This window comes from Pristis pectinata, chromosome 1 (assembly GCF_009764475.1).
Source record: "Pristis pectinata isolate sPriPec2 chromosome 1, sPriPec2.1.pri, whole genome shotgun sequence".
Classification (NCBI taxonomy): Eukaryota; Metazoa; Chordata; class Chondrichthyes; order Rhinopristiformes; family Pristidae; genus Pristis; species Pristis pectinata.
In genome coordinates, this window is record NC_067405.1 from 31,178,978 (window position 1) to 31,206,444 (window position 27,467).

At 39.7% G+C, this 27,467-nt stretch overlaps 1 protein-coding gene across 1 annotated transcript in view; it reads left to right on the plus strand.

The window, feature by feature from the left end:
• LOC127580749 (inactive dipeptidyl peptidase 10-like) overlaps window positions 1-27,467 on the plus strand; it is a 547,404-nt gene that overhangs the window by 124,711 nt on the left and 395,226 nt on the right. Inside the window, exon 3 of the mRNA XM_052034610.1 lies at window positions 2,519-2,614. Coding sequence (XP_051890570.1) covers window positions 2,519-2,614 — 96 coding nt within the window. The remainder of the gene's footprint in view (window positions 1-2,518; window positions 2,615-27,467) is intronic.

A 27,467-nucleotide genomic window follows, 5' to 3' on the forward strand; every position in this document is an offset into this window, starting at 1 on the left:
ATGTAGATTAAATAACTTCTTAACATGGTGGTTCCATTCCATAGGTTAATCAGGAGAGGGAAAATGTGCCAAAGGAATGCTGTACAAATGAAAAGCAGAAAAAATGATGAGGATCAAACATGCCATGGGGAAAACCAAAGTAAATAACCAAAACATTAACACCTCCACTCGTCACTAGGATGAACTCACAATTTATAGGAATTGAAGATCACACATTCAGGCAGCAGATACTAAAGCTCTTCAAGCATCAAGTTATCACTGATGTGAAAAACTCAATTTTCCAATTCACTGTTTCTAAACTAATTACTGACAGTGTGTTAAGCCATCCAGAAACTTATTGGTTGAAAACATATTTTCACACATCCCAAAGTATTAATTAAATGTGGACGATACCGGATTTATACTGCATGTCGAGTGCAGGGAAAAATAACATTTAATCTTTTTTTTAAATTGTGCATGCACCATTATGTCTTATGTGCACAGTGCACTGTAAAGTAGCTAGCATGTACATAGTTCCAAAAATGTGTTAAATATATGCCTTCCTCAGGATTTGCACAGTTAATAAGCAAAGCTACAATTCTGATCAGTGGTTGAGATGAAGAATTTTGGCTTGTTGTCTGCTTTGCTGAAGTCTCTGTTCTTGCTTGCCCACTTTCCCAGATTGCAATATGGCAAAGTTAACAAAAAGCACCACAAAGGCTGGTTGAGATCTGGAACTCATGCCACTAAAAGGATATCAGGACAACAAGCCAGCAAGAGTCAGAATGATAGACTTCTGTGTGGCAACAGTCTTAACTTATTGCAAGAAAATGTAGGTAAATAGAACGTTGAGGCATAGATCAGTAATGATCTTTGAGAGAAGGGGAACAGAATTTTAGAGGGCAAAATGATGATCATGTTCCTGATGTTGCAATGAAATCAGAAGTATGAATGTACAACCTACACTAATGTATGTAAATGCATGATATACATGAGAGTAAATATAATATGAAGTGAAACCCACCCAGATCTACTAGCAGATAAATTCACGAATGGGCATTACCTGAGTGTACACTGTAATGCAGCATTCTGTTCGGTTGAGCACTGGCCCCAGGACCCAGTGCCACTCCTTAAGTGGTGCCAACCTCCATAATTACCCAGCTCTCGGGAGAAACTGGCACAACTGGTGAAAAAGTGGAGCTTTTTATTTGATTTCATGTTCCCTTACCAAATAGGAGGTGGCCATTTGGCTCATTGTGTCACTGCCAGCTCTCATTCCCATTCCCTCATCCATTTCCTGACAACCCACTCTCTCTCCTCCCACCCACCTACACTGGGGATACTTTACAGAAGCCAATTCATCTACCAACCAACCAGCAAACCTTTGGGGTGCGGTAAGAAACCAGATCATGTGGAGGAAATCTACACACTCACAGGGAGAGCATGCAAACTCCACACAGACAACACTTGAAATCGGGATTAAAGTTGGCTCACTGGAGGTGTGAGACAGCAGCAGCACTACCTAGTGCATCACTGTGCTGCTTGCTTAAAAGTTTGTTATACTGTGTGTGTGTGTGTGTGTGTGTGTACATACACTTAGCCTTCTGATATTTTATTAAGAAGTTAAATACACTTTCTTTAAAAAGTTGCTCGATAATTTTGAAAGTGATTGCTTTGACAGCTGGTGGGGTTGATGGGAGTGGGATTGGAGGTGGTGACTGAAGGTTAGGTGGACATTCATGATATCAGAGTGGGTCTAGACAATTGTACTCGGACAGCGTTGCACTGTGCAGTGGGCCATGCTGATGGTCTGTGAGCCAGACTCTGAGCAGAAGATTATGTCTGGAACATGCTGAAAGAAACAATGTGGTACATGGGCAGGGGAACAATGATCTTGTAACAGAGTAAGCAATACCCATGTAATAGGCAGACAAATCAACTAGTAACTATACTTTCAAAACATGAAATCCAGTTTGCTTTTAAAGTGTTTTTTTTGTTAACTTTGCCACTTTGCAATCTGGGAAAGTGGGCAAACATTGTGGCTAGATGGGGTCACCCATCATATCTAGTGTCAGCTACTTAATGTCCTGTGTCCCTAAACAAGGATATATCATGAGCAACGAATAGAGGATTGTAAGTGGAGGAAGTAGGCAGAAATCACAATGTTAAGTAGGACTTTTTCAAATCACACTGTTTTAAACAGCAGGAACGTTCCAGATTGAAAATCAAGAATATGAAATAATCAAACATCTCACTCCAGTGGCTCTTGCCTCTGTGCAATTTCATAAAAACAAAGAAAAAATGTATTTTATAATATCACTATTCATGCCCTTTTGAATAATCTGGGGAAGCAGAATTGTGATATTTATCATTTAACCTCTCACTTTTAATTTTACACTACTATTGCTAATAATAATTTCATATAAAAAAATCAAAACTACAGAAGAACCTAGAATTGCATATTTTGTTTCCTTTGTCACTTCAGTGTTATATGCTAAAAAGCTTTAACTTATTGTTCATGATGTTTGTTTTATTTCAGATGATACTTTGAAAACAGCAGATGCTCGACTGTCTTTGGATGACCTATTTAGAATAGAATTTACCATACATGACCCAGAAGTAAAATGGATAAATGGTATGTAATATGGTGATAACTCATAAGCTTGAAGTAAAACAGTTAAAGAATCAATTATTTGAGTAAAATCAGTAGAGTTTAGGAAATGTTGGTAAAATAATTTAAGAACTTATGGTTCCAATGGTACAAACTGTAGTCTAAATTTAAGTATGTGCTCCTGTAAGAAAAATGTCTACTTTGATTTTAATATCATGTTAGAAAAGCACCCAGAGTTTGGTAATTTATAAATGAGCTTGATACTTGTGCAATTATAGACAATCATTATTTTTCAATTTTTTTAGTACTCTATTCTCTGTCAGAATCTATAAATTTAAGTCTCACAACAGATTTGAGCACATGCACTTCAGCCTAACACTTTTGCTTGCTACTGTGAGAATGTTGCATTGTTATTGTACCATCTTTTGAATAAGCTGTATATCAAGGACTCTCTCAGTTTGGCAAAAAAATATGCTATTCATAAAAGGCAACATCCACTCCTCAAATAAAAACTATTTACATAGAAGGTTTCTGACTGTGAAACAGAAACACAAGAGACTGCAGATGTTGGAATTGGGAGCAAAAAAAACAAACTACTGGGTGAACTCAGTGGTTTGAGCAGCATCTCACGCAGGGTCTTAACCTGAAATGTCGACGATTCATATCCCCCCAAAGCTGCTGTTCGACCTGCTGAGTTCCCCTGACAGTTTTTTTTTGCTGAGTATAAAACTTTGACCGCAGTTTGGCTTCCTTGTTTCCCTCTGTCACAATGGCTGATGTGTTTCAAAACTACTGTATTGGCAGTGAACCACGGAGGTTATATCACTATAAGTTTTGTCATTATTTGATTCACTAACCTTTATCTGGATGAGACCCAAAACTTGCCATGTTTATAACTGAGTTTGAAAGAGCAGTGCCTACTGTTTAAGTTTTAATAGGAACTAAAATTAAATTCCAGAACTGATCTGAAGATTTTCCTTGATAGAATTGAAAGGAGAAGTGCCTGATGCCTGAACACTTCGGTATTAGGTGCCTGTGTTGTAGTTGTTACCTTTCCATTGTGCAATGATGGCTCTTCTTGCAGTTCACAATCCCATCTGATCAAGTGCACTTGACTGCTTCATTTCTGTTATCTACTCAAAGATTGTCTATTGATTGCTTCCTGTCCAAATTGTTTTAGCGTAATGGTTGCAGACCTCAGCCTCACCAGTAAGCTCATTGAGTATTGCAGGGCCATTTTAAGATCATCATCATGCATCAATGGATAAAATGAATTCTGTGAATGTGACAACATTGTGCTGGAATGACGACTTGCTTTTTTCATTGTTGCAGCAAACATATCAACACAACCAGTCGATACCATTTCATGAACTGTTCTATTGCACTGCTGCCAAAAAATAGTGTTTCTCTCTACTTGCTATGCAAAAACACATTTGTTTTAAGTAATCTTAAGTTTGTCTCACAACACTAATTTGAGTACTTAAAATTCTCTGCAAAGTTTGATGGAAGTAGTTTCCAAAATGAAATTATCCCTTAAATTTCCTGCTTAGCCTTGTTTCGGGGAATAAGGGATTATTGACAAGGTGACTCGTGTCAAGTGCTGCTCACAGCTTAATGGAGAGTCAATTGCCTTCTGTACCTACAGTAATATCTAGTAAAACACAATGTACCTTTTACTCCATTTGTTCCACTTCAGTGGTTTATCCACTCTTCCCTTCAAGGATGCAATATCTTTGCTTTAACTATCCAGTTCCTTCCAGCAGCAGAAGAGTTGTCACGAACCAGCAACAAAAGAAACACACTGAGCATGATTCAGTGTTAAAAACTATTTTATTAATTACTACTTATGATAATACGTAAAATAAAAGTAAAAATGTTAGTATGTTAGAATTCAAAAATGTTAAACCTTGAATGTTAACCCCAAAACTAAACTCTTTGTGTGTGTGTGTGTGTGTGGCAAAGTCCAAAACTCCCAGTTCCGGAATGGTTCTTAAAGTTCAGTTCCGCAAGCCATAAGGTGAAACATGAGCAAGGGCTTCTTCAACAACCACTGTTGTCTGAAGATAAGACGCAGGTATAGAGAAACATAGAGAGAGTAAATACGAAATCCAAATGTTCCACGATGGAACCCAAACGACACTTCAGTGGTTACTTGGTAGTGACTCTCTCATCCCGAAAAGCATCCGAATCGTGGTCGTCCACACACAAATACCTGTTTCCTTTTACAGGTCAGCAACAAAGTGAACTCCACCGGATTACTTCCAACTTCCATACATGGATTTCAGTGGCAGACACAGTTATTGTTTCTCATCCATCGATAGAGAAAACGAGCAGGCTGGTGTCTCTCTCCCTTCTCTCTCTCTCTCTCTCTCCTTCTAACTTCTTCAACAACGTCATTACGTCCTTTATCTTCTATTGACATAAGCACGCCCACACACAAATACACACACACTCTATATCTTAAAGGTACTTTCACTGAGTCCATAACAGAGTACATTGTCTCCCTTTTGCTAAACTGACCATTTTGAGCAGTTTATGCAAGTGGATAAGAAATTCAGGCAGTGTGTATTTCACACTTCCACATAAACATTGGGTGAAACTCTTCATTTATGAATGCTTTGATGACCTTTCCTTATTACCTCCAACAGCTGCATTGAAATTCCTGTCCAAGTATGCATAGTAGTTGCAGAGAAACTAAGATAAGAAAATGGTGATGAAACTTAGGTGAAAACAGGCAGGAATGTTTAAACTAGATCAACCTTCAAGATTCACTCCAATGGTTCTTATTGATCAATCTCAGGGAAATTCTAGTTGGGATTCACTTTGGAGTTAATCAGGCAAAGCCAAATGATAATGAGGTTAATTTAAATTTAGCAATGGTATGCAACAGACAGTATTGGATTGGCCATACATCATACATACTGCTCAATTTTCCTCTCCATTGGTCAGAATGTGAAGTAATATCAGCTGGGATGTATTAAGGGTGGCTGATCTGATATTAACCATTTTTTACCATTGCCAAATTATCTTTGAAATTCTGTTGTATGCGGTTGGCTATTGAGTGGCAGAAACTGATGTCAGCCAACAAAATACTGGCATGTGTAACAATTAAGTACAAACAGAAGGAATCTGATAGAAAAGATGATTTTTATATTATTAATCTAAATTATTAATACCAGTTGTCTGGTTACATTTCCAACCTTTCTGATTTTCATTTTATTTTCAATATTCTCTGTTCATCTATTGTTACTTTAATGTAAATCTGCTGAAAAATATTTATAAAAATCAAAGCATGGTATCTGGAAACCTTGAATATCTGAATGATAATTATTTTGCTTTTGGTTGACAGTTATCAAATATGGCTCCTTCTAATTCGGGGAAAGAGACCAGACCTACTTTGAAACCAGGATATCAGTTTAGATTTTAGGTGCCACATTTTAGATGCCAAAATAAAGAGTCTCAATGCTGATCACTGGCTTCTGACTTGAGCAATTTTAACCAAGCCAGTCAGTGGATCAGTGTTAGGGGTGGGAGGGAATTAGAGCACACGGAGGGAGACTTCTGTGCCTGTATTTTCTTTATTCCAGTATTGCTTCAGGCTGCATAGGAAAAATTGGAGTTTCTGGAATATTCAGCAACTATCCATTTAAAGACTAAATCATGGGATTGCTATTTGCATCAGTAAGAAACCATCATCTGAATAATCCAGAAGTTCTGATTGCCCAAGGTACACCCTTGCTTGATATCATTTGGGCATTTGTGCTCATATATCTGTTTTGAAGTTGTGACTGGCTCATTTACTGTAAATTTTGAGCAGTTAAAGTCCTCCTATTTGCCTAATAAAATAATTGTACGTGAGAAATATGTCTTTAATTAACTCTGCTTGTTGTTTCTCTGTAAAGCTGCAATCTTTTCAGCCAACTGGAGGTGAATCTAAGAAAGGGCGCAAATGTACTTACTCTTTGCTGACAGTTCCACAGAGAGCTTGTGACATGCTCATCACAGATCAGCTCTTCTCTGACTTCCACACCTGTGTACTGCAGCACAGAAGTCAAGAGGTCAGATGCCTCCACCTGAGTTTCAGTGAAGTACCATGACAGGTTATTCTGATGTGCTTTGTTGTTTTTTAAATATATTTTCCTCCCATGGATGATTTGTAGACCTGCACTCTGCTCTGTTGCTAGACTCAGCACTGGGTCCAGGGATGGGGCACAGACATCCTGTGCCGAGGGGCTGGATACACTCCACATCCAGCTCTTCAACTTTATGCCAACCAAGAATGGGATCAGTGACCTTGACTGAAAAGCTAAATGCAGGTGTACAGCTTTTTTATTTTGCCTGGTCTTGATGTACATTGAAGTAAGATGTTCAAAAGCTGCAAAGTGAATAAATGTATTTTTTATTGCTAAACCATCAAAAATATAGTAAAACTAACCAGCCACTGAATTTTCTCAATCTCAACCCATTTGCTTTTAAGCAATATTATAGCTTTTGTCTGTAACTTGCTGGTGTGGTTTTAAATTTTACAGTTATTCACATCAAAAGATTTCTTGAAGGCTTCCATCAGAAGAGGAAAAACAGTTTTCTGTGGGGACCTCGCACATCTATATCAACCAACCAATATGCACAGCATTAATTATTTCACTAATGGAACACTATTGGCACATGTACATACCAGCAAAACATTTCTGAGTTTATTAAGCATTCTATTATTAACACATACATCATACTTCAGTTGCAAATCACCACAGGTTGTCGAGTAATTTGCTCTAGTCCAGTATTATCCTCTCAAAATGTGATCACTTATCATTAATCTTCTCGTGAGTGTCAATGGGTTATTGTATTTATACATTTATTGGATAACAAATTTTCTGATGAAAGTTGGGGGTAATACATGTTGGAATCATCATCCCTTTAACGTTTACATTTATGTAATTAATATGTTACATTGTAGCGACTCACCGCACCGGCATCGAACCGGCTCCCGACATCGTGACGTCGTCGGAGGCCCCGATCCAAGATGGCGCGGGGCCCTCCTCCTTCCCCAGCGTTGGGCTGGGAAAGCCCGCGCGCGGGAAGGTCAGGTGACATGCACGTGCCGTCAGTGCGGGAACTGTAGCGTGGGAATTGCTCGACTATTAAAGGCGCACCGCGCCCCGGTCGGCATTCGACCTTCGATTTCGAAACCAGCGACTCTGCGTCTTCGTTTGGTAGTGTGTAGCTAGCGGCTACAACATAAGTTAATCAGAAATAATATAAAATGTGGAGTATCATTCCTGGAAGTTGTAAATTGTTCTTTGCAGATATTTTTAACTTTTGTATTTGACTTTGTCATTTTTTTGTTGAGAGATATTGTTCACCAAAGTCCTGAACCCCACCACTGCTCCCATTTCCACCCCCCGCCCCCATTGAGCTATGCTATTAACATTTTTTACTTTCAGTGATTGTGGTGCAATATTTTGGAATTATGGAAAAACTATCTAACTGACAATGTACGCCCATTATAACAAATTATAGGCAGTTCATTTGGATCAATGCCTTAAATTTGGATGGTGTTGCAAAATATTTTTGTGCACAATGCGATACAATTTTTAAAAAGTCAAATTCTAGGAAACAAAATAGGAACTTTCTATGAATTGCATGGTCCCTAGTTTTCCTTTTCACTCCTGTGTGTAACTGCAAAGAGGAAGCCAAACTTGCAGTGGGATCAAATGGAATGCAAATTCTGCCTGAATGCAGATTCTATGACTTTGGTCCTTGCATGGTTAGGAGAATATGGCCTTCACAACCCTTGCAAGGCCTGCTCCTTTACATTAAAGAGAGCTGCCTGAACAACCTGTACAATCCAGTGCCAGAAATTCACTCAGATTCTCAAAGTAAAATATATTTAGCCAATTCAATGGCTCACCCTCAGATCACGATCGCCACTCTCTTCTGCCTGATCCTGATATTTCCACCTCTGCCTCGACACAGATCTTGACCCATGACTTTTCCTTTGCACAATCCACAATGGCGAGTGTGTGGAGAAAGGCCTTATTCACATGGCTTAAGGTATGAGTTTTAAATCTATAAGCCCTCAAGAGGCACACAATGCACTTTTCAATGCACTTCTATGGCATTATATAATTTCTGCACTGTCGAAAGGATATTACAGTAGAATTATTTAAAGACATCTTATAATTCATGCACATTACATAACTAATTGGATCAGTAGCGCAACTAAATTATTTTTTTAAACCAAGGATAGTGAATAGCATAGGCCAAGCCTCAATTGTACATTAGTGCAAAGCTTTGTGTTTTACTGTTAAAATTAATAGTGAGACTAGTTGCTTTTCACTAAACTTTATCTTAAGTTGATTTTGATAGGTTTGGGAAGAAAATACTATTTCCCACTAAATGGGACTAAATTTAAGATTGCTGGAAGCAAATGGTTGCTCCTTGTTCCACTTATTACAGCTGTTCTGCTGTACCACACCTTGAGTCTTGTGTTTTGATATCAGATATTTATGAAATACAATCAAAATAATTGCTGACTGAATCAAGGTAAGAAAACAGAAGGTTAGTGGTTAAGTCCATGAGTGCTATTTACTTGCAAACTAGGACTTGAAATCGCGCCCTGTTATATCATTGACATGGACAGCTCAAGCATGTCTCAATAATTTTACCAATGCATAAATTATATTAATTTCCCCACAGTTCAAGCTAATTAAGAATGAAAGAAAATATGTTGGATAACTTTGTTCATTTTGCAAATTTTCAGCCTCATTGTCACAATAAATTTTGCAAATGAACTGACCATTTGATAGTTACATGATTAATTAGTCTTTAGTTGAATGATTAATGAGACATTTCTCATTATTTCTATTTTAATGATTTCAACTGTTGATTGTTTATGTCGCAGACTAGGCAATCTCTTCATTAATTAATTTGGTCTTTTCAACCACCTGCATGATTTTCACCTTGTTGTGTCCCTCATTAAATGAATTAGACTTACAGTCATACTCAATATATCACCCAGTGTAAACATAACAATTTATTCAAATAGTTTTTCCTGGTCACAGATCACACAAATGTACTTGTATTGCAGTGTTGCAGTTTATAGTGTTACTTGCAATTTCGTCGTTCTAAGTGTGATAACATAACAGTTACTGGATTAGTATCCAAAGTCCTCGGTTGTTGATTTGGAGACATGGGTTCAAACCCCACCATAGTAGCTGGTAAGTTAAAGTCAGTCAATTATATAAATCTGGAATCAAAATTAAAAAAAATGTTAATATCTGTATTGATGAGTATGAAATCACTGAATTCTTGTCAAACCCAATATGGTTCATCAACAGATTCTGGGAAGAAAATTTGCCAACCTCACCTAATCTAGCCTTTAAATGTTTTCACAGCCATCAATATGGCTGATTCTTAATGGCTCTAGAAAGCTCCTTAGTTCAGGGACAATTAGGCATTATAAATGCCAGCTTTTCCAGCAACGTTCATAACTCGTGACCAAATTTTTTTTTAAATGATAATTTTACATTTTGCTCAACTATGCAACACCTGAAGTGTTGCTCCTCAGTCGTGTGTTGGACCTCATTGTGGCATCTTTGTGAAGATGTTACACGGTTGAACAGCCACTTTGGATTCTCCATCACACTCCCACTCCGACCTTTCCATCCATGGCCTCCTGCACTCATGAGGCACAAAGCAAGTTGAAGGAACAGCACCTCATCTTCTGTCTGGGCACATTGTAGCCTCCCAGATTCAATACTGAATTCTCCACTTTAGGTAGCTCTCACTTTCTTTCTGTCTCTATCAGAACCGGCCATTTCTTCCAGTCATCATTTTGACTCAGTTTTTCTTGTCTTTGTATGGTCTGGCCTGCTTGTCATGTCCCATGGCTTCACCATTAGCAACACGTTGCACAGGCAAAGAAGCTTAATCTAATACTAACTGCTCCTGAACTGCCACATTAAGTTATCTGTTCTCACCCCAAGGAAGATATTCCCTTCATTCCATGCACCCTCTTCCCAACTTCTCTGGAACCTCAAAACTATCTTGTTTTAGAGTCGTAGAGAAATACAGCTCAATAAGTCCATGCCGACCATGGTGCCCACCCATCTAGTCCCAACTTCCTGCATTTGGCCCATATTCCTCTGAGTCCCACCCCTCCATATAACTATCCAAGTGCTTCTTTAATGATACTATTGTACCTGCCTCAACCACTTCCTCTGGCAGCTCATTCCATATACTCACCAGCCTCTGCATGAAAAAGTTGCCCCTCAGGTCCCTTTTAAATCTTTCCCCTCTCACCCTAAATCTGTGCCCCCTAGTTTTGGACTCTTCTACCTTGGGGAAAATACTGTTACCATCCACCTCATGATTTTATAAACCTTCACATCCTCATAAATCTTTTCTGCACTCTTTCCATTTTAGCCACGTCCTTCCTATAACAGAGTGACCAGAACTGCAGACAGTACTCCAAGTGTGGCTTCACCAATGACTCATACAACTGCAACATAATGTCCCAACTCCTATACTCAATGCCCTCACTGATAAAGGGCAGTGTGCTAAACACCCTTTTCACCACTGTCTACCTGCCACTATGCACTTGTACTCCTATGTCCCACTGTTCCATTACATTCCCTAGTGCCCTACCATTCATTATATAAGTCCTACCCTTGTTTGACTTTCCAAAATACATCACCTCATTTATCTGTATTGAAATCCATTTGCCACTCCTCAACCCACTTCCTGAACTGATCAAGATCCCCCTGTAATCCATGATAACCTTCTTCATTATCAACAACACTTCCTAATTTAGTGTCATCCGCAAACTTGCTGATCAAGCCTGGTGCACTCGCATCCAAATCATTTATATAAATAACGAATAATGAGGGTCCCAACACCGAGCCCTGCAGCACACCATTAGTCACCGGCCTCCATTCCAAGAAACAATCTTCAACCACCATTCTCTCCTTCTCACCTCTGAGCCAATTCTGAATCAACCTGACTAGCTATCCCTGGATTCCATGGGACCTAACCTTCCAGACCAGCCTACCATGTGGGACCTTGTCAAAGGCCTTGCTAAAGTCCAAATAGACAACATCCGCTCTGCCCTTCCCTAAATTATCTTTTTGGTTATCTCTTCAAAAAGCTCTAAAAAGTTCATCAAGCACGACATTCCACGTGCAAAGCCATGCTGACTCCTCCTAATCAGACTCTGTCTATCCAAATGTTGGTAAATCCTTTTCCTCAGAATTCCCTTCAGTAATTTCCCCACTACTGATGTCAGGCTGACCATCCTGTAGTTCCCTAGCTTGTCCTTGCTATCCTTCTTAAATAACGGAACAATATTAGCCATCTTCCAGTCTTCTGGAACTTCACCAGTGGCTAACGATGAAACAAATAACTCTACAAGGGCCTCTGCAGTTTCTCTTCTAGCCTCCCACAAAGTCCTAGGATGCACTCAGGCCCTGGAGATTTATCCACACCTTAATACGCTGTAAGGCTGCAAATACCTCCTCCCTGGTAATATGAATATTAACCATGAATGTTTTCACCTCAGTAAACACGGAGGAGAAATATTCGTGCAAAATCCCATCTGTTTCCTGCGGCTCAAGACATAGGCAGCCCTTCTTGTCACTAAGGGGACCTACTCTCTTCATAGCTACCTTTTACTCTTAATATAGCTAAAGAACCTCTTGGAATTTTCCTTAACCTTACCTGTCATCTTGTACCCTCTCTTTGCCCTCCTGACTTTCCTCTTAAGAGTATTCTTAATCTTTTTATAGTTGTCAAAGAATTCACTTGCCTCCCCCCCCCAATCTCCTAAACCCAATGTATACTTTCTTTTTCTTGACCAGAGCCTCAATATCCCTCATCAGCCAAGGCTCCCTAAACTTGCCAGGTTTACCCTTCAACCTAACAGGAACCTGCTGCTCCTGGACTCTTGGTATCACACTCTTAAAAGATTCTCACTTGCTATCTTATCCTGACCTATCCTTCTCTATGACTATCTTAACAATAATAGAACTATGGTCACTAGAGCCAAAGTGCTCCCTGATTGCCACTTTGGTTACCTGCCCTGCCTCGTTCCCTAAGAGGAGGTCTAGTATTGCAGCTTACTGAGTAGAGCCCTCCATATATTGACTCAGGAAACTTTCCTGGACACATTTCACAAGTCCCATCCCACCTGGGCTCTTAACACTCTGGTTGGTCCAGTCAATACCGGGGAAATTAAAATCTCCCACTAATACAACCCTATTATTCTTACAACTTTTTAAAAAATTTTACTTACAGCGTGGTAACAGGCCCTTCCGGCCCAACGAGTCTGTGTCCCCCATTTTAAACCCCAAATTAACCTACCCATACGTCCTTAGAATGTGGGAGGAAACCAGAGCACCCAGAGGAAACCCACGCAGATACGGGAGAATGTACAAACTCCTTACAGATAGTGACGGGAATCCAACCCCGATCACTGGTGCTGTAATAGTGTCGCGCTAACCGCTACGCTACCGTGCCGCCCCAAATTATGAGCAATTTCCCTACACATCTGCTCCTCAAGTTCCCCCTGACTATTGGGAGGGTCTATTAATACAGCCCCACTGGAGTGAACCTCCCCTTCTTGTTTCTAAGTTCTACCCATATGGCCTCACTGGACGATCCCCCAAGAATGTCATCTCTAAGTTATGTCTTACCTTATCAAAAAGGCAACACCCCCTCCTTGCTTACTTGTACCTACGTAATGCCTGTAGCATCTGTATCCTGGAGGCATAGATACAGCCAGTGTCTTTTTCCCTGGGGAGAAGTTCAAAGGAGATGTGCAGGGCAAATTGCTTTTTTTTCCACATAGAAAGTGGTGGGTGCCTGGAATACACTGCCCAGGGTGTTAGTGGAGAAAAATACAATAGAGGTGTTTAAGAGGCTCTTAGATAGCTACGTGAATGTGCAGAGAATGGAGGGATATGGACCTTGTGTAGGCAGAAGGGACTAGTTTAGTTAGGCATTTAATTAATTCAGCATAATGTCATGAGCTGAAGGGCCTGTTCCCGTGCTGTACTGTTCTATGTTCTAAAAGGAATGAGTACAGAGAAAGAGGATGGGAAGATGTCGAGGAATCAACAAAACAAACTCATTTTGATTTACCCAGTCAAAGTTATTCCCTTTTGTTTACCCACCCATTTTCTCCCATCTTCTCTTCTATTGAAAACTAATTTGGTTTTCTCTTTTTTTTCTTGTTTTGATAAAGGGTCTCGTAGCTGAAACATTAACTATTTCTTTTCCTGCAGATAAGCTTGACTCATCGAGTGTTTCCAGCATTTTCTATTTTGAAGTTTAAAAGAAAGGGAGATGGTGTGCTTTTCCCATGGCAACAAGATTGGGCTCGAGTCTCAGAACTCAACGTCTCTGCATATGAACAGAGTGCAGGAATGTTTTGGGGCTTGTTTTCAAAATTAAATTTCAGATGCAGGCAGTTGTGATATCATTGCCTTGTTTCTTTCTTATTTGACAACCAAGTTTTCTAATAATTTGAGACAAGAGGAATGCTTTTTAAACACAATCCACTATAATTAGTTAATCTCTTGACCACGCTCTGGGTTTTATAATCAGTAAAAATGGCAACTTGGCAGAAGATTGCCAGAATAATGAACTGGAACATTCATTATGATCACTAACAAGAATCCAAGTGGGCACATAACTTCACAAAGCCATTCTGACAAAGCAGAATAGTTCAACCTGAGTGCCTCTGGAGTACAGGGAATAGGAATGACAGCTAAACTCAAATTTGTAAGCAGCTGCTATAGAAGTAAACTTGTCTGTGGAGTACTGCATAATAGGCTAGTTCATACAGGATTGGGCACTGGTGGAACTTGTCTCCCTCTGTGCCCACTTGCCTATTGATATTGATCTGACTCTCTGCATCAAAATCTCCCGTGCTGTAAACTATGATGTCTGACCCTTTCCCCTTTTGCAATGTCCAATCCCAACCTACAAAGTATGAATCCCACCCCACACTTTGCAATAACTGGCCACATCCCTCCTCATGATTGAAGATGCTGCCATTGAATTTTGTAGCCCATTGATATTTCCTTGGGTGTAAAGTGGTGCATTCTTTACAAAGGCCACGTTGAACAAGTGTTAGGAATTGATCAGTGATTGTTCCGTTGGTCCCCTAGAGAGAATGCAGAGTAGTTAGTTACACTCTATCCAGTGCAGCAGTGCACGAGGTGGGAAAATCCTAATTAGCATCTCATATTCCTTGAAAATCAGCATCTCTGCTTTTTTTTTGGCAAGGCCACCATTCATCCCTTATCCCTAATTACCCTTGAGAAAGTGGTGGCAGGACACCTTCCTGCACTGTTGAAGTGTTTCTGGAGAAAGTATTCCCACATTGCTGTTTGGTAGGGAATTCCAGGATTTGTATCTGGCAGCAATGAAGGAATGTAAATGTATCTCCAAGTAAGGCTGGTGTATGACTTCGAGGGGAATCTGCAGGTGGTGGTGTTCCCATTCCGAGATTGTCTGGATGAAGATTAGATCTGGAGACTTCTGACTGTCGTCTGTAGTCAGAGGCTTCTGAACCAATGGTGATTTTACATGCAACGGGACCCTAAAACCTGCAGGTGTGACTGGATTTATGCCACATTAAGAACAAGGGCCTACACTTGGGTATATCAGGCCATAATAAATGACTTGGCATAGTTAATAGGGATGAATTAATTTAAAAAATGCAGAGCATGCATATGTGCACTGTGTGGAAACTCAAGTGAGCTGCATAGTGGTGAAATCACTTTATATTTAATATTTGTGCAGGGAAGTATAGTCTGGTCATTGGCTGCATACATCTGACATTATTGCATGGCAGAAGGGTTTCAAGGGATGCAAAGAAGAAAAACAGCTTGTCATGTTCTATTTTAACTCAGTACATATTCCCATAAACCAAATTAGTTAACTTGTTAGAAATTGGATTGCCTGACTTAGACTGCACTCCTGTAATGAATTCAGCTACAGCATTAGAAAGTTAGTATACTGTACATTCACACTTGGAATATTGTTTGAAATTATTTCTATCTCTCCAATCAACCATTTTTTTTAAAAAAGTGTTAGGTGCCTGGAATGGGCTGCCGGGGTAGTGGTGGAAGCAAATATGATGGAGTGTTTTAGGTAGGCGCATGAATATGCAGAGAATGGAGGGATATGGATCATGTGCAGGCAGAAGGGATTTAGTTTATCTTGGCATCGTCCTCCGTACAGACATTCTGGGCCCGAAAGGCCTGTTCCTGTGCTGCGATGTTCTCTGGTCAATTAATAATTAATCCAAAATGGACATTGTGTATCTTTCAGTTAGCTCTTGCAATGTTGGAACAATATATATAATTTGACACCCTTGATGGATGGAATGTAAAAAGTGTAAGTATATCTACTTATCACTTGCTTCTGTCAGGGCAAAATATTGTTTTTTGTTGTGAGACAAAAATTCCACTTCAAGACACAAATACCTCTGATTAAGTAAATAAACTGGGTATATAATCTCTCAATCTGATTATGTCTCTGAGAAAAAAAATCCAATCTTGAATCTAAATTTATTTCTTAAGTAATTATTTTTTTTAATTTTGTGTGCGCACTTTTCTTTCCTTTCTTCCATTGAATTCTATCATATATCCAGCAACTTTAACATTTTATTTACTCAGGAGCCTTAAATCAGGAAAATGTCATCAAATTGCCTTAAATCTGCTACCAGAGGTACAAGTAAACCTATATAAACCATTTGGATTCTTCAGTGTGAATCTTACCAGATAAAAATGAAATTTATTTTAAATTTAACAATTTGCACGAAATACATAAAATTGTGTTTAACAAACTTTTATTTCTTTCAGTCAGTTTTCATGTGAAAAATCTGCTGACTCCCTTTTAAAAGTAGTTGGTTTTCTTGGAGGTTAAATGGAAATTTAAAGGACAATAGAAATTGTGATAAGGAGGCAATGGAAATGCCATAGGCACTGTGAGGGGATAAGGTTCAGGATCAAGATTGCCTACACACTTAAACTCCAGTGGAGTTCAGCAAATTTAGATCATAACCAGTACTCCCATTTCTCTTTAGTTGATGGTTGCTTTTGGTGCTGATTCTATATTTCCATTTGCATCTCTGAGACTGAATGTTTGTTTGTTTGCCTGTTCTACAACCATCATCATTCTTTGTGCTACTTGATTCTTCTTGCTTTCCACCCAATCACAGCCCTGCATTTGTATTCTTTTCTCCACTCCTCCCTTTCCTTTCCTTTGTACTTGCTTATGACCTATTACCTCTCTAATCAGTCCCAATCCTGATGAAAGACCATTGACCAAGTTAATATTTTCTCTTTCTACAGATGCATCCTGACTTGCTGAGACTTTTCAGCATTTGCCGTTTAAATTATGGCAGAAATCTCAGAGCATCATTAGGATGAAGAGATCTGCCAAACAACAGGGCTGACAGGAATGTACACCATACATTTTAAAATGGTCACTCATTCAGTGCCCTCAATATTATTGGCCTGTGGATATGTCATCTGTCAAGGAGCAGAATATTGAGAGCCAACATTTGTGGAAATTTATCCACCGTTGCATTGCTCAAAGTGCAAAATGTTGTAATATCTTTGAATGGGTGATAGAGTCATACAGCACAGAAACGGGGCCCAACTTGCCTATGCGACCAAGATGCCTATCTATCCTAATCCCATTTTTGTACATTTGGCCCATATCCCTCTGTTCCTTTCCTATCCACATACCTGTCCAAATTCTGTGATTATATCTGCCTCTACCACCACCTCTGGCAGTTTGTTCCATATATCTGCCACCCTTTGTGAAAAACTTCTCATTCAGATTGCCATTAAATATTTCCCATCTCACCTTAAACCAATATCCTCTAGTTTTGGCAGGCACAGTAGTGTAGTGGTTAGCATAACGCTATCACAGTGCCAGCAACCCAAGTTCAATTCCAGCCACTTTCTGTAAGGAGTTTGTATGTTCTCCCAATGACTGCGTAGGTTTCCTCCAGGTGCTCCAGTTTCCTCCCACATTCCAAAAAAATGTACTGGATAGGAAAGTTGTGGGCATGCTATGTTGGCGCCGGAAGCGCGGCGACACTTGCAGGCTGCCCTCAGAACACTCTACTCAAAAGTGTGCTTCAATGTACATGTGACTAATGAAGATATCTTATCTTAATACTCCCCCCACCCTTGGAAAAATACTGTGACTATCTACCCTATCTATGCCTCCCATAATTTTATAAACTTCTATAGGGTCACCTCTTAGCTTCCTGTGATTCAGTAAGAACAATCCCAGCCTATTCAATTTCTCCTTGTAACTAAAGCCCTCCATTCCAGGCAACATCCTGGTGAATCTCTTCTGTATTCTTCCTAGTGCTAGCACGTCCTTTCCATCCTGTTGTGAGCAGAACTGCACACAGTATTCCAAAGGTGGCCTAACCAATGTCTTGCACAGCTGCAACGCAATATTCCGACTCTGATCTATGTCCCTCTAATCTTTGGCAACCACCCTCATTATCTACAATTCCACCAATTTTATATTGTTAGCAAATTTACTTGTCAGGTGGCAAATATTCTCATCCAAGTCATTCGTGAAAAACACAAACAACAGAAGTCCCAGCATTGATCCCTGTGGTACACCACCGGTTACAGTCTTCAAGTCAGAGAAACAACCCTCCACCACAACCCTCTACCTCTTAACATCAAAGCCACTTTTGGATCCAGTTTGTCAAAGCAAGTTGGACCCCACGTGCCCTAACCTTCTCAGTCAGCCTACCATACAATACCTTGTCAAAAATCTTACTAAAGTCCGTGAATACCATGTCTACTGTTGAACTCTACTGCTGAAATTCTGTGCATTGAGTGCATACAGTAGAAAACAAATCTCAGATTATTCTAATAAAAGAGTATGGTGAAACAAATGTACAATATACTCACCAGTACAAGTTAAAAGGGTTTTATCAGCACATAATGACAAAACCATTATAAATCCTTGAGCAGATATTGAGACTTATTGAGAAAGGAAAATATGAGAGTACTGTTTATCTGAAATTCTCAAAATCAAGGAGATAGGTCCACAAAATAATAAAGAATGGAATCGCTGGGAAATTATTCAATTGGAATGTAATTGATGTCAAAGGAAACAGAGGATTGTTCGAATGTGTTGGCATAACGATAGAAATGAAACTCAGATTTTGCAAATGACACTTCAGTGGATGGTTACAAACGATCAAGCAAGCATCAATCAGGTGCAGATGATTTTCAATAAATTAGGGAATTGGGCTGGAATTTGATAACTGAGGTTCTATATTGACCAAAACAAAACGATGGTACCACAGTGGAAGAATAAATAGTTGGGCAACAAATTAATGATATTCTGCAAAATACAGCACAGAAAACCCGTGTTTGCCAGCAGTGGAAGGAGAATTGGAGACATAAGAGACTGCAGATGCTGGAAATCTAGAGCAATGCACAAAATGCTGGAGGAACCCAACGGGTCAGGCAGCATCTATGCAGGGAAATGGACAGTGGACTTTTCGGGTCAAGACCATTCATCAGGACTGGAAAGGAAGAGGGGAGGTAGCCAGTATAAAATGGTGGGGGGAAGGGGTGGATCAAAACTTCATGAGTGATAGGTGGATCCAGGTGAGAGGGGGATGATAGGCAGGTGAGGGAGAGGGGAGTGGAAACGATGTAAGAAGCCGGGAGGTGATAAGTGGAAGTGACAAAGGGCTGAAGAAGATGGAATCTGATAGGAAAAGACAGTGGACCATGGAATAAAGGCAAGGAGGGGAACTGGAGGGAGAATTATGTGGGTGATGGGGAGATGGAGATGGCGGGGGTGGGAAGAGAAGGGGTGAAGGGGCCAGTGGGACAAGGGAAATAAAAAGCAGGGGCAGAGAAGAGTGATTACTGAAAGGTAGAGAAATTGATGTTCATGCCATCAGGTTGGAGACGACCAAGGTGAAAAATGAGGTTCTATTCCTCTAATCTGTGTTTGGCCTCAACTTGGCAGTAGAGGAGGCCGTGAACTGACATGTCAGTGTGGGAATGGGAAATGGAATTAAAATGGCTGACCACCGGAAGATCCTGGCTGTTCTGGCAGACGGAGTGAAGGTGCTCGATGAAGTGGTCCCCCAATCTGCGTCGGGTCTCGCCAGTGTAGAGGAGGCTGCACTGGATGTAATAACTGACACTAATGGATTCGCGTGTGAAGTAGTGCCTCACTTGGAAGGACTATTTAGGGCCCTCAATGGTGGTGAGGGAAGAGGTGTAGGGGGCAAGTGTAACACTTAGTATGGTTGCAGGGATAAGCAGCTGGAGGGGGATCAGTGGGGAGGGATGAACAGGGAGTCATGGAGAGAGCGATTCCTGTGGAAAGCGGGAAAGGGAGGGGAAGATGTCCCTGGTGGTGGGATCCCGTTGGAGATGGCGGAAGTTGCAGAGAATGATATGTTGGGATGCGTAGGCTGGTGGGGTGGCAGGTGAGAGCAAGGGGAACTCTATCCCTGTTATGTTTTGGAGGTGGGGGGACAGTGAGGGAAGACATGCAGGAAATAGAAGAGCTGCGGGTGAAGGCTGCATTGATAATGGGGTGGGGGTGGGGTGGGGGGACAATGCTTCCTGAGAAAAGAGGACATCTCAGATGTCCTGGAGTTGAAAGCCTCACCATGAGAACAGATGCGGCAGAGATGAAGTAACTGAGAGAAGGGAATCGCATCTTTGCAAGTGAAAGGGTGAGAAGAGGTGTAGTCAAGATAACCATGGGGGTTGATGGGTTTGTAGAATATGTCAGTGGATAATCTGTCTTCTGAGATGGAGGCAGAGAGATCAAGAAAAGGGAAGGAGGTGTCGAAAATGCACCGTGAATTTGAGGACGGGGTGGAAGTTAATAGCGAAGTTGATAAAATTGATGAGCTCAGAACGAGTGCAGGAAGCAGGACCAATGCAGTCATCAACATAGCAGAGAAAAAGAAGGGGAGCATTGCCGGTGTAAGTTTGGAACATGGATTGCTCCATGTAGCCAACAAAAAGGTGGGCATAACTTGGGTCCATGTGAGTGCCCATGGCTCATCAATTTCACCAACCTGATAGCATGAAGGTGAATTTCTCTAACTTCTGGTAACTACTTGCCTCTGCCCCCCACCTCTTCTTTTTCCTTAATGCACTGACCCCTTCACCCCCTTCTCTTTCCCCTCCCCCACTCTCTTGGTCTGCCCATCACTCACACATTCCTCCCCCTCCTTACCTCTTTCCCTTTATTCCATGGCCCATATTGTCCTCTCCGATCAGATTCCATTTTCTTCAGCCCTTTGTCACTTCCACCTTTCAAATCCCAGCTTCTTACACCATTCCCACTCCTCCTCCCTCACCTGTCTATCATCCCCCTCTCACCTGGATCCACCTATCATCTGCTAGCTTTTGCTCCACCCCTTCCCCCCACCTTTTTATACTGGATACCTCTCCTCTGTCTTTCCAGTCTTGATGAAGGGTCTCAACCCGAAACGTCGACCGTCCATTTTCCTCCATAGATATTTCCTGACCCGCTGCCTTCCTCCAGCATTTTGTGTGTTGTAGTGGACAGAGAATTGATAGTTTTCATTGTAAATGAAGCAAATATGCTCTTGGTTTGTATAGCACACAGAACAGCTCTGATGTGATACTCATTGAATCTGGTTTAGAATACTGAACATTTTTCTATTATAAAAGAGATATTGTGCCATCAGGAAAGTATCCACCTAATCCTTAGAATCAGATATTTGAGCTGCAAGGTAAGATTGCAAAGTTTGTTACCCTGTGAAAAGCAGACAAAAAGGAAATCTTAATAAAATATGTAACATCTTTTTGACAAGTTGAATGCAGAGATATAGTTTACCATGGCCTTGAGAAGAACTGTTAGGAGACACAGGATAAAGCTCAAAAATGAAGTGAATTGGCAAATCAGATCTAACTAGTTTTCATGAAGAGCAGTGAATGTTTGTAATATTCAGCTTGGCAATGAAGGCTGATAGCATCAGTAATTTTGCGAAGGAGCATCAGAATTATTTGCTGAGAAAATTATTTCAGAGATATGCATAATGCACAGTATGTTCTGTTTTGAAATGTCACAGTTTACCAGATGGATTGAAATGATCTTTTCTGGCCTGAACTTTTCATTGTTCAAAGTATTATTGCTCTTTTTTTTTTATTTGCATCAAGTTCTCTGAAGTTATCTATGTAATGGATCTGATAAAAAAGAAAGTTACCCACATCAACACTGTAACCTTAAGCTTAGTCTTAAGGGGACTGCATGTTTAACAATTCGGGAAAGAAGAACCTGAATGTGAATGATAGTTTAAATTTTGTTGAGAAATCAGTATTCTCTCTCTGTTAGTCTATACTTTGCCTGCAAATTTCATCATTGAATCTAACCGGATTAATTCCTATCATTTCTTTAGACTGTTGCATTTATTACTGCTTCGGCTCAATGCCTTAAATATGGTACATTTCGTGTAGATACCCAATTTGATCTCTGGGCTCAAGAACATTGGCTGATCTCAATAGGAACACTACTCCTTCATTTTCCTCACACTAGGGAGAAGAAAAAAGAAAACTCAAAGACATTCCTGCTCTTTGGGGAATGTTTTTCAAGACGTAATCCTGTGGCCAATGGTCAGAGTATTTTACTCTGCACGTGAAACCCCATGAGCTTTCTGAGGATCTTTCACCTTAGTGATCACGAAATTCATCCTTTAAATTAATAAATATGTTGAATATGAAAGTAGTGGTTATTCACTTGGAAAAAAATCCTCATTATTGGATTATTGAATTAAGTTTTGAAGGGAAATTGTATGACCATAAACTTCCAAAAACAATTTCCCTTCAAAACTGATTTGAAGTTATGGAGACATACAGCACAGAAGCAAACCCTTCAACCTACTCTATCCATGCCGACCATCAGGTATCTATCTATACTAATTATGTTTTCCAGCATTTGATCTATAGCCTATTTCGTCTTGGTGATTCAAATGCTTCTCCCAATGGTTCTTAAATGTGATTGTACCTGCTGCCATCATCTTCTCGGTCAATGCATTCCAGATTGCAACCACCACTTGTATAATCATCTCAACTGAGATATTTCCATGAGTGGAAATTATTCCATTTTTATACTAAGTAGGATTTAGTTGATCTTAAGTAAGTTTAAGTGTGCATTATTGGCTTCTCTAAATGACCACCTTCTGTCTTGAACATCATTTATTCGGTATCGGATATTAAGGCTGATTTTATCAGATGTAATGCTATCTGGCATGGCTCCTATTGGCCACTTCCTCAATACAGTTGTACTGAACGTTCTGCGATATCAATACTGAATTATATGGTAGAGCTGATTGGCATTTCTTTGTCAAATGCATTATTAACTAAAATCACTCTATTCAAGTATTGGCACATGAACAATGTGAATCAATATAATTGTTAACACACTTTCGTAATCCCTTTATTTTCCTAACATTATTTAAAGAACAGTTTTTTTTCCACAATGTGTTAATGCACACACCTATAGCCAACTGAATTAGTCAAGTTGTTATTGTGAAGGAATAATGAGAAGTTGCTGACTGATGTCAATCCTCAAACATTACAATATATTACAGCTCTAGTAATAGTAAAAATATATTTTTGCAATGTTACTGAGCTAATACTGTATACTTTGTTCACATTTTATGAATGTTGTCCATCTTTTCAACTAAGATTCCTTGTTTCATAAGAACTCTTTTCTCGTGTAATTTTTTGTGTTGAGTTTTCTGCTGATTAGTGAAGGCTGTTTGTACAGAAGATTGAATATTTTATCATCTCGTTGAGCATTCCTGAACCACTTCAACCTAACCAGTTGAAACTTTTTTTTTCCACAGCCCAACAAGGTGGTTTAGCCCATCACAAATCTCAAGTAGTAATTCTGGGTTCAGCAATGAAGGCCACTTCTGTAGGCAGGGGAATACTTTAGTTCATAAAACCACAGAATGTTATAGCAGAGATGAATGTTATTTGACCTATCATGCCCGTGCAGGACTCCAATCAGTTCCACTCCTCTATTCATACCATATTAATTATCCAAATCCATTTCAAAAGTTCCTGTCCAGATTCTTCCTCTAGCCTTTGTCTCCTGTGTTCCCAATTATTTCTTTTCCCTGGATAAAAAAATCACCCACTTCACCAATTACCACAAATCTCCTCACATTTGTGTTCTCTGGTTACTGACCTTTACCCACGAGTAACTTTCTCCTTATTTACTTCATGATTTTAACAAATCTCCTCTTATCATTCTCGAGAGAGCATTTTTATGTTTTACCCAGTCTCTCCACATAATTGATGTTCTTCACCCCTACTAATATTCCAGAAGTTCTTTATTCCATCCTTTCCCAAGCCTTGAAAGATTTTCCAAAGTATGATGCCTAGAATTGGACTCTATTCTCCAGTAGAGACCCACCCTCCTGTCTGAAGAATAACGACATCTGTTTTCTGTCCATTAGACAATTTCGTATCCAGCTGCCAATGTCTCTTAATCCCATGAGCTTCTGTTTTATTAGCAAGCCCATTTTGTCGCTCTTTATCAAAGTCATTATGAAAAGCAATATACACATCAAATGAAGTATACTTATCAATTGTCCTTCTACTTTGCTTCATCAAAATACATTTGTTAGACATGAATCACTTCTAATAAACCCGTTCCAACATCACTTATTAACCCACTCTTTTCCAAATATCAACTAATTTTGTTCCAAGTTTTGCCTTTTAAAGCTTACCCACCAACAACATGAAGATGACTGGTCTATAATTACCAATTTTTACCTCTCCATTTCTTTGAAACGTTATGTAAAAATTACAGTCCTCTGTCGTTGGTATCATACTTGTTTTGGTGAGGATTGGAAAGATTTTGAAAAGAGTGTCTGCAATTTCAAGCCTCATTTCCACCAGTAATTAAGATGAATCCTATTGGACTAAATAGCTTTTCTATTTTGAATATTGGGGACACTTTCCACGAGTCAATATCTAACCCTATCCTTCTGACTGGTATAAATTGCACACTTAGTAACTCAGGCATGCTGTTTAATTCCACAAGAAGATATTTTTTAGTCCATGATTGCTCTGAGGCTTCTTTTGACTATCCTTTTTCTATACATTTGTTTATAATATTTATTTTAACAGTAACTACTAAACTCTCATATTCTCTTTTCCCCTCTTATTCCTCATTCTCAACTTCCATGACTGGTTCTACATAATATTTTGAATTTTTTCCTGAAAAAAGTATATATTTTTTCTTTTTAATGTCTATATTTTCAATCAAGTACATGTTATTTTATATTCTAAGTGATCGATTGGCAACTTGAGTCAATCAGAGAGAGTAATTGGATTTTACATTGCTTCACCTCACTACAGGAAGGATGTGGAAGCCATAGAAAGGGTGCAGAGGAGATTTACAAGGATGCTGCCTGGAATGCGGAGCATGCCTTATGAAAGCAGGTTGAGGGAACTCGGCCTTTTCTCTTCGGAGCGACGGAGGATGAGGGGGGACCTGATAGAGGTGTATAAGATGATGAGAGGCATTGATCAGGTAGATAGTCAGAGGCTTTTTCCCAGGGCTGAAATGCTTGCCACAAGAGGACATAGGTTTAAGGTGCTGGGGAGTAGGTATAGAGGAGATGTCAGGGATAAGGTTTTTACTCAGAGAGTGGTGAGTGCGTGGAATGGGCTACCGGCAACAGTGGTGGAGGCGTATATGATAGGGTCTTTTAAGAGACTTTTGGATAGGTACATGGAGCTGAGAAAAACAGAGGGCTATGGGTAAACCTAGTAATTTCTAAGGTAGGGATATGTTCGGCACAGCTTTGTGGGCCGAAGGGCCTGAATTGTGCTGTAGGTTTTCTATGTTCTATGTTTAACCAGCCCTCTAATGTCTTCGGTGCTGATGGACATGAGTGTCAAATACAATGGTGCAGTGTCTTGTGATGCTATGTTCCTGTGATGTGCTGCAAGTTTTTCATTACACCTGTACATATGACAATAAACTTTGATTTCTTTCTTCTCTGATTTGTATGGCTCTGTTGCTAAGAAAGTAACACGTAGTAGGTCTTGGATGTCTGAAATGATAACTGTTATAGTCAAGGTGAGGAGCTTGGGCACAGTTAAGCCATCTGATCATTACAAGGCAGAAGAGACCATGGGATGAGACAAAATATAATGTGAGACTGACACTTATCTTGTTCTGTGATCTCCAATCCACTGTTGGCCACTCATTCTTGTGGCAGCAATGTTCATGATCACCGATGTACATTCACCTAAAACTCTGAGCCTGTAGTCACAGACAACAATCCCCACCATCTCCCCAATTTACATTCTGTTACAATCTTCATTGAGAGAGAGCAGGGGACCAGGACCATGTATGAATAGCCACAAATATATAGTCTGGTGTCAAGATTGTTTTAGTGCACGTAGTGATAGGTGAGGTTTGTTGCTAATTCCATTAACCTCACTTTGTGTGTGCGTGTTTAAGTCAGTAAATATAGTACAGCATTGGGAGCTGTTTCTCAGGATATCACCATGGGCAATTACCTCCCTGAAATACATCTCCCCTTTCACTTCTTTTCTCACCAAGTAGCTTTCTGGCTCCCTTATGTGAAAGACCCTTTCCAAGTATCCACCTTTTCCACTAGTTTGTTGAAATAAGTACTGGTGAAGTGGGCTGCCCGTTTCCATGCCTATGTGCTACATGTACTGTCAGTGCTCCCCAGCCCTTGAGCTGACTTCCAGAAGTGGTTAGATTCAGCAATCGTGTCTCTCCTCTACATACCACCCCTCTCCCCAAATTTTAAAAGGTGCAGGCATGATGTCAATCAGCACAATTGCTGATTTTTGAATCTCATCCAGATTCTTTTATTACTTCCTAATATTAGCCCTCAGTCAGTTAACTGTTTGTAATACTTGATCACTGCTTATCCTTTTGGATAATTATCATAAAATTTGTAACCTTATGATCACTACTCCCCAAATGTGCTCTCACTAACTCATGTTTTATTCCTCTGCTTCTTTCCCTGCAAAGAAACTGGCTTTCTTATGTTGGAAATGCATTGGATGGGGAAACATGATTTGTGAATGTTTCCCTTCATTGCAATTAACAATAGAACTAATTTAGTTGAGGTTAGGTTAATTGGAATCCCCCATCATCACTAATCTATCAGTTTTGCATATTTCTGCAGTTGTCTGAGAGCTTCATCCTCTATCTCATTTCCACTTAAGTATCAATAATGCCATGCACCATAATACATCTTTTCATCATTTGTTTTTCTCCATGAATGCTGCCTGGCCTGCTGAGTTCTTCCAGCATCTTCTAGTTTTTTCATCTAGATTCCAGCATCTGCAGTCTTTTGTTAATCATGCACCATAATAGCTCCTTTATTCCTAGAAAATATCCTTTGATTCTAATATGAAATCGACAGCTACCTTTACCTTTTTATGATATAGTTCTGGAACTAGTTATAAAACATTGTTGTTCATGTGACATAATCTTTAAAAGAACAAATATTAATCATGACTATATTAGTGACACTACAATTTTTCCTTTATTTTAGAGGAACAAACTAATTTAACATGTTTACAAATTTAATGGAGTCATCAGTTTCCACACTCTGTGCTCCTCACAGTGATGTGTCTATTAATTGTATTGTAATTGTAAACTCACCAAGCGTTGTTGGATCATCATCCATCTCTGGACTTAATCATGTCATTTCATCTTGACTCGAGAAATACCTCAAGTTGACTCTGTTTGATTGATAATTGAACTACCTTCAGAAAAATTTTTGATCTTTCAGTCTTTTTTTTAGTCTTTG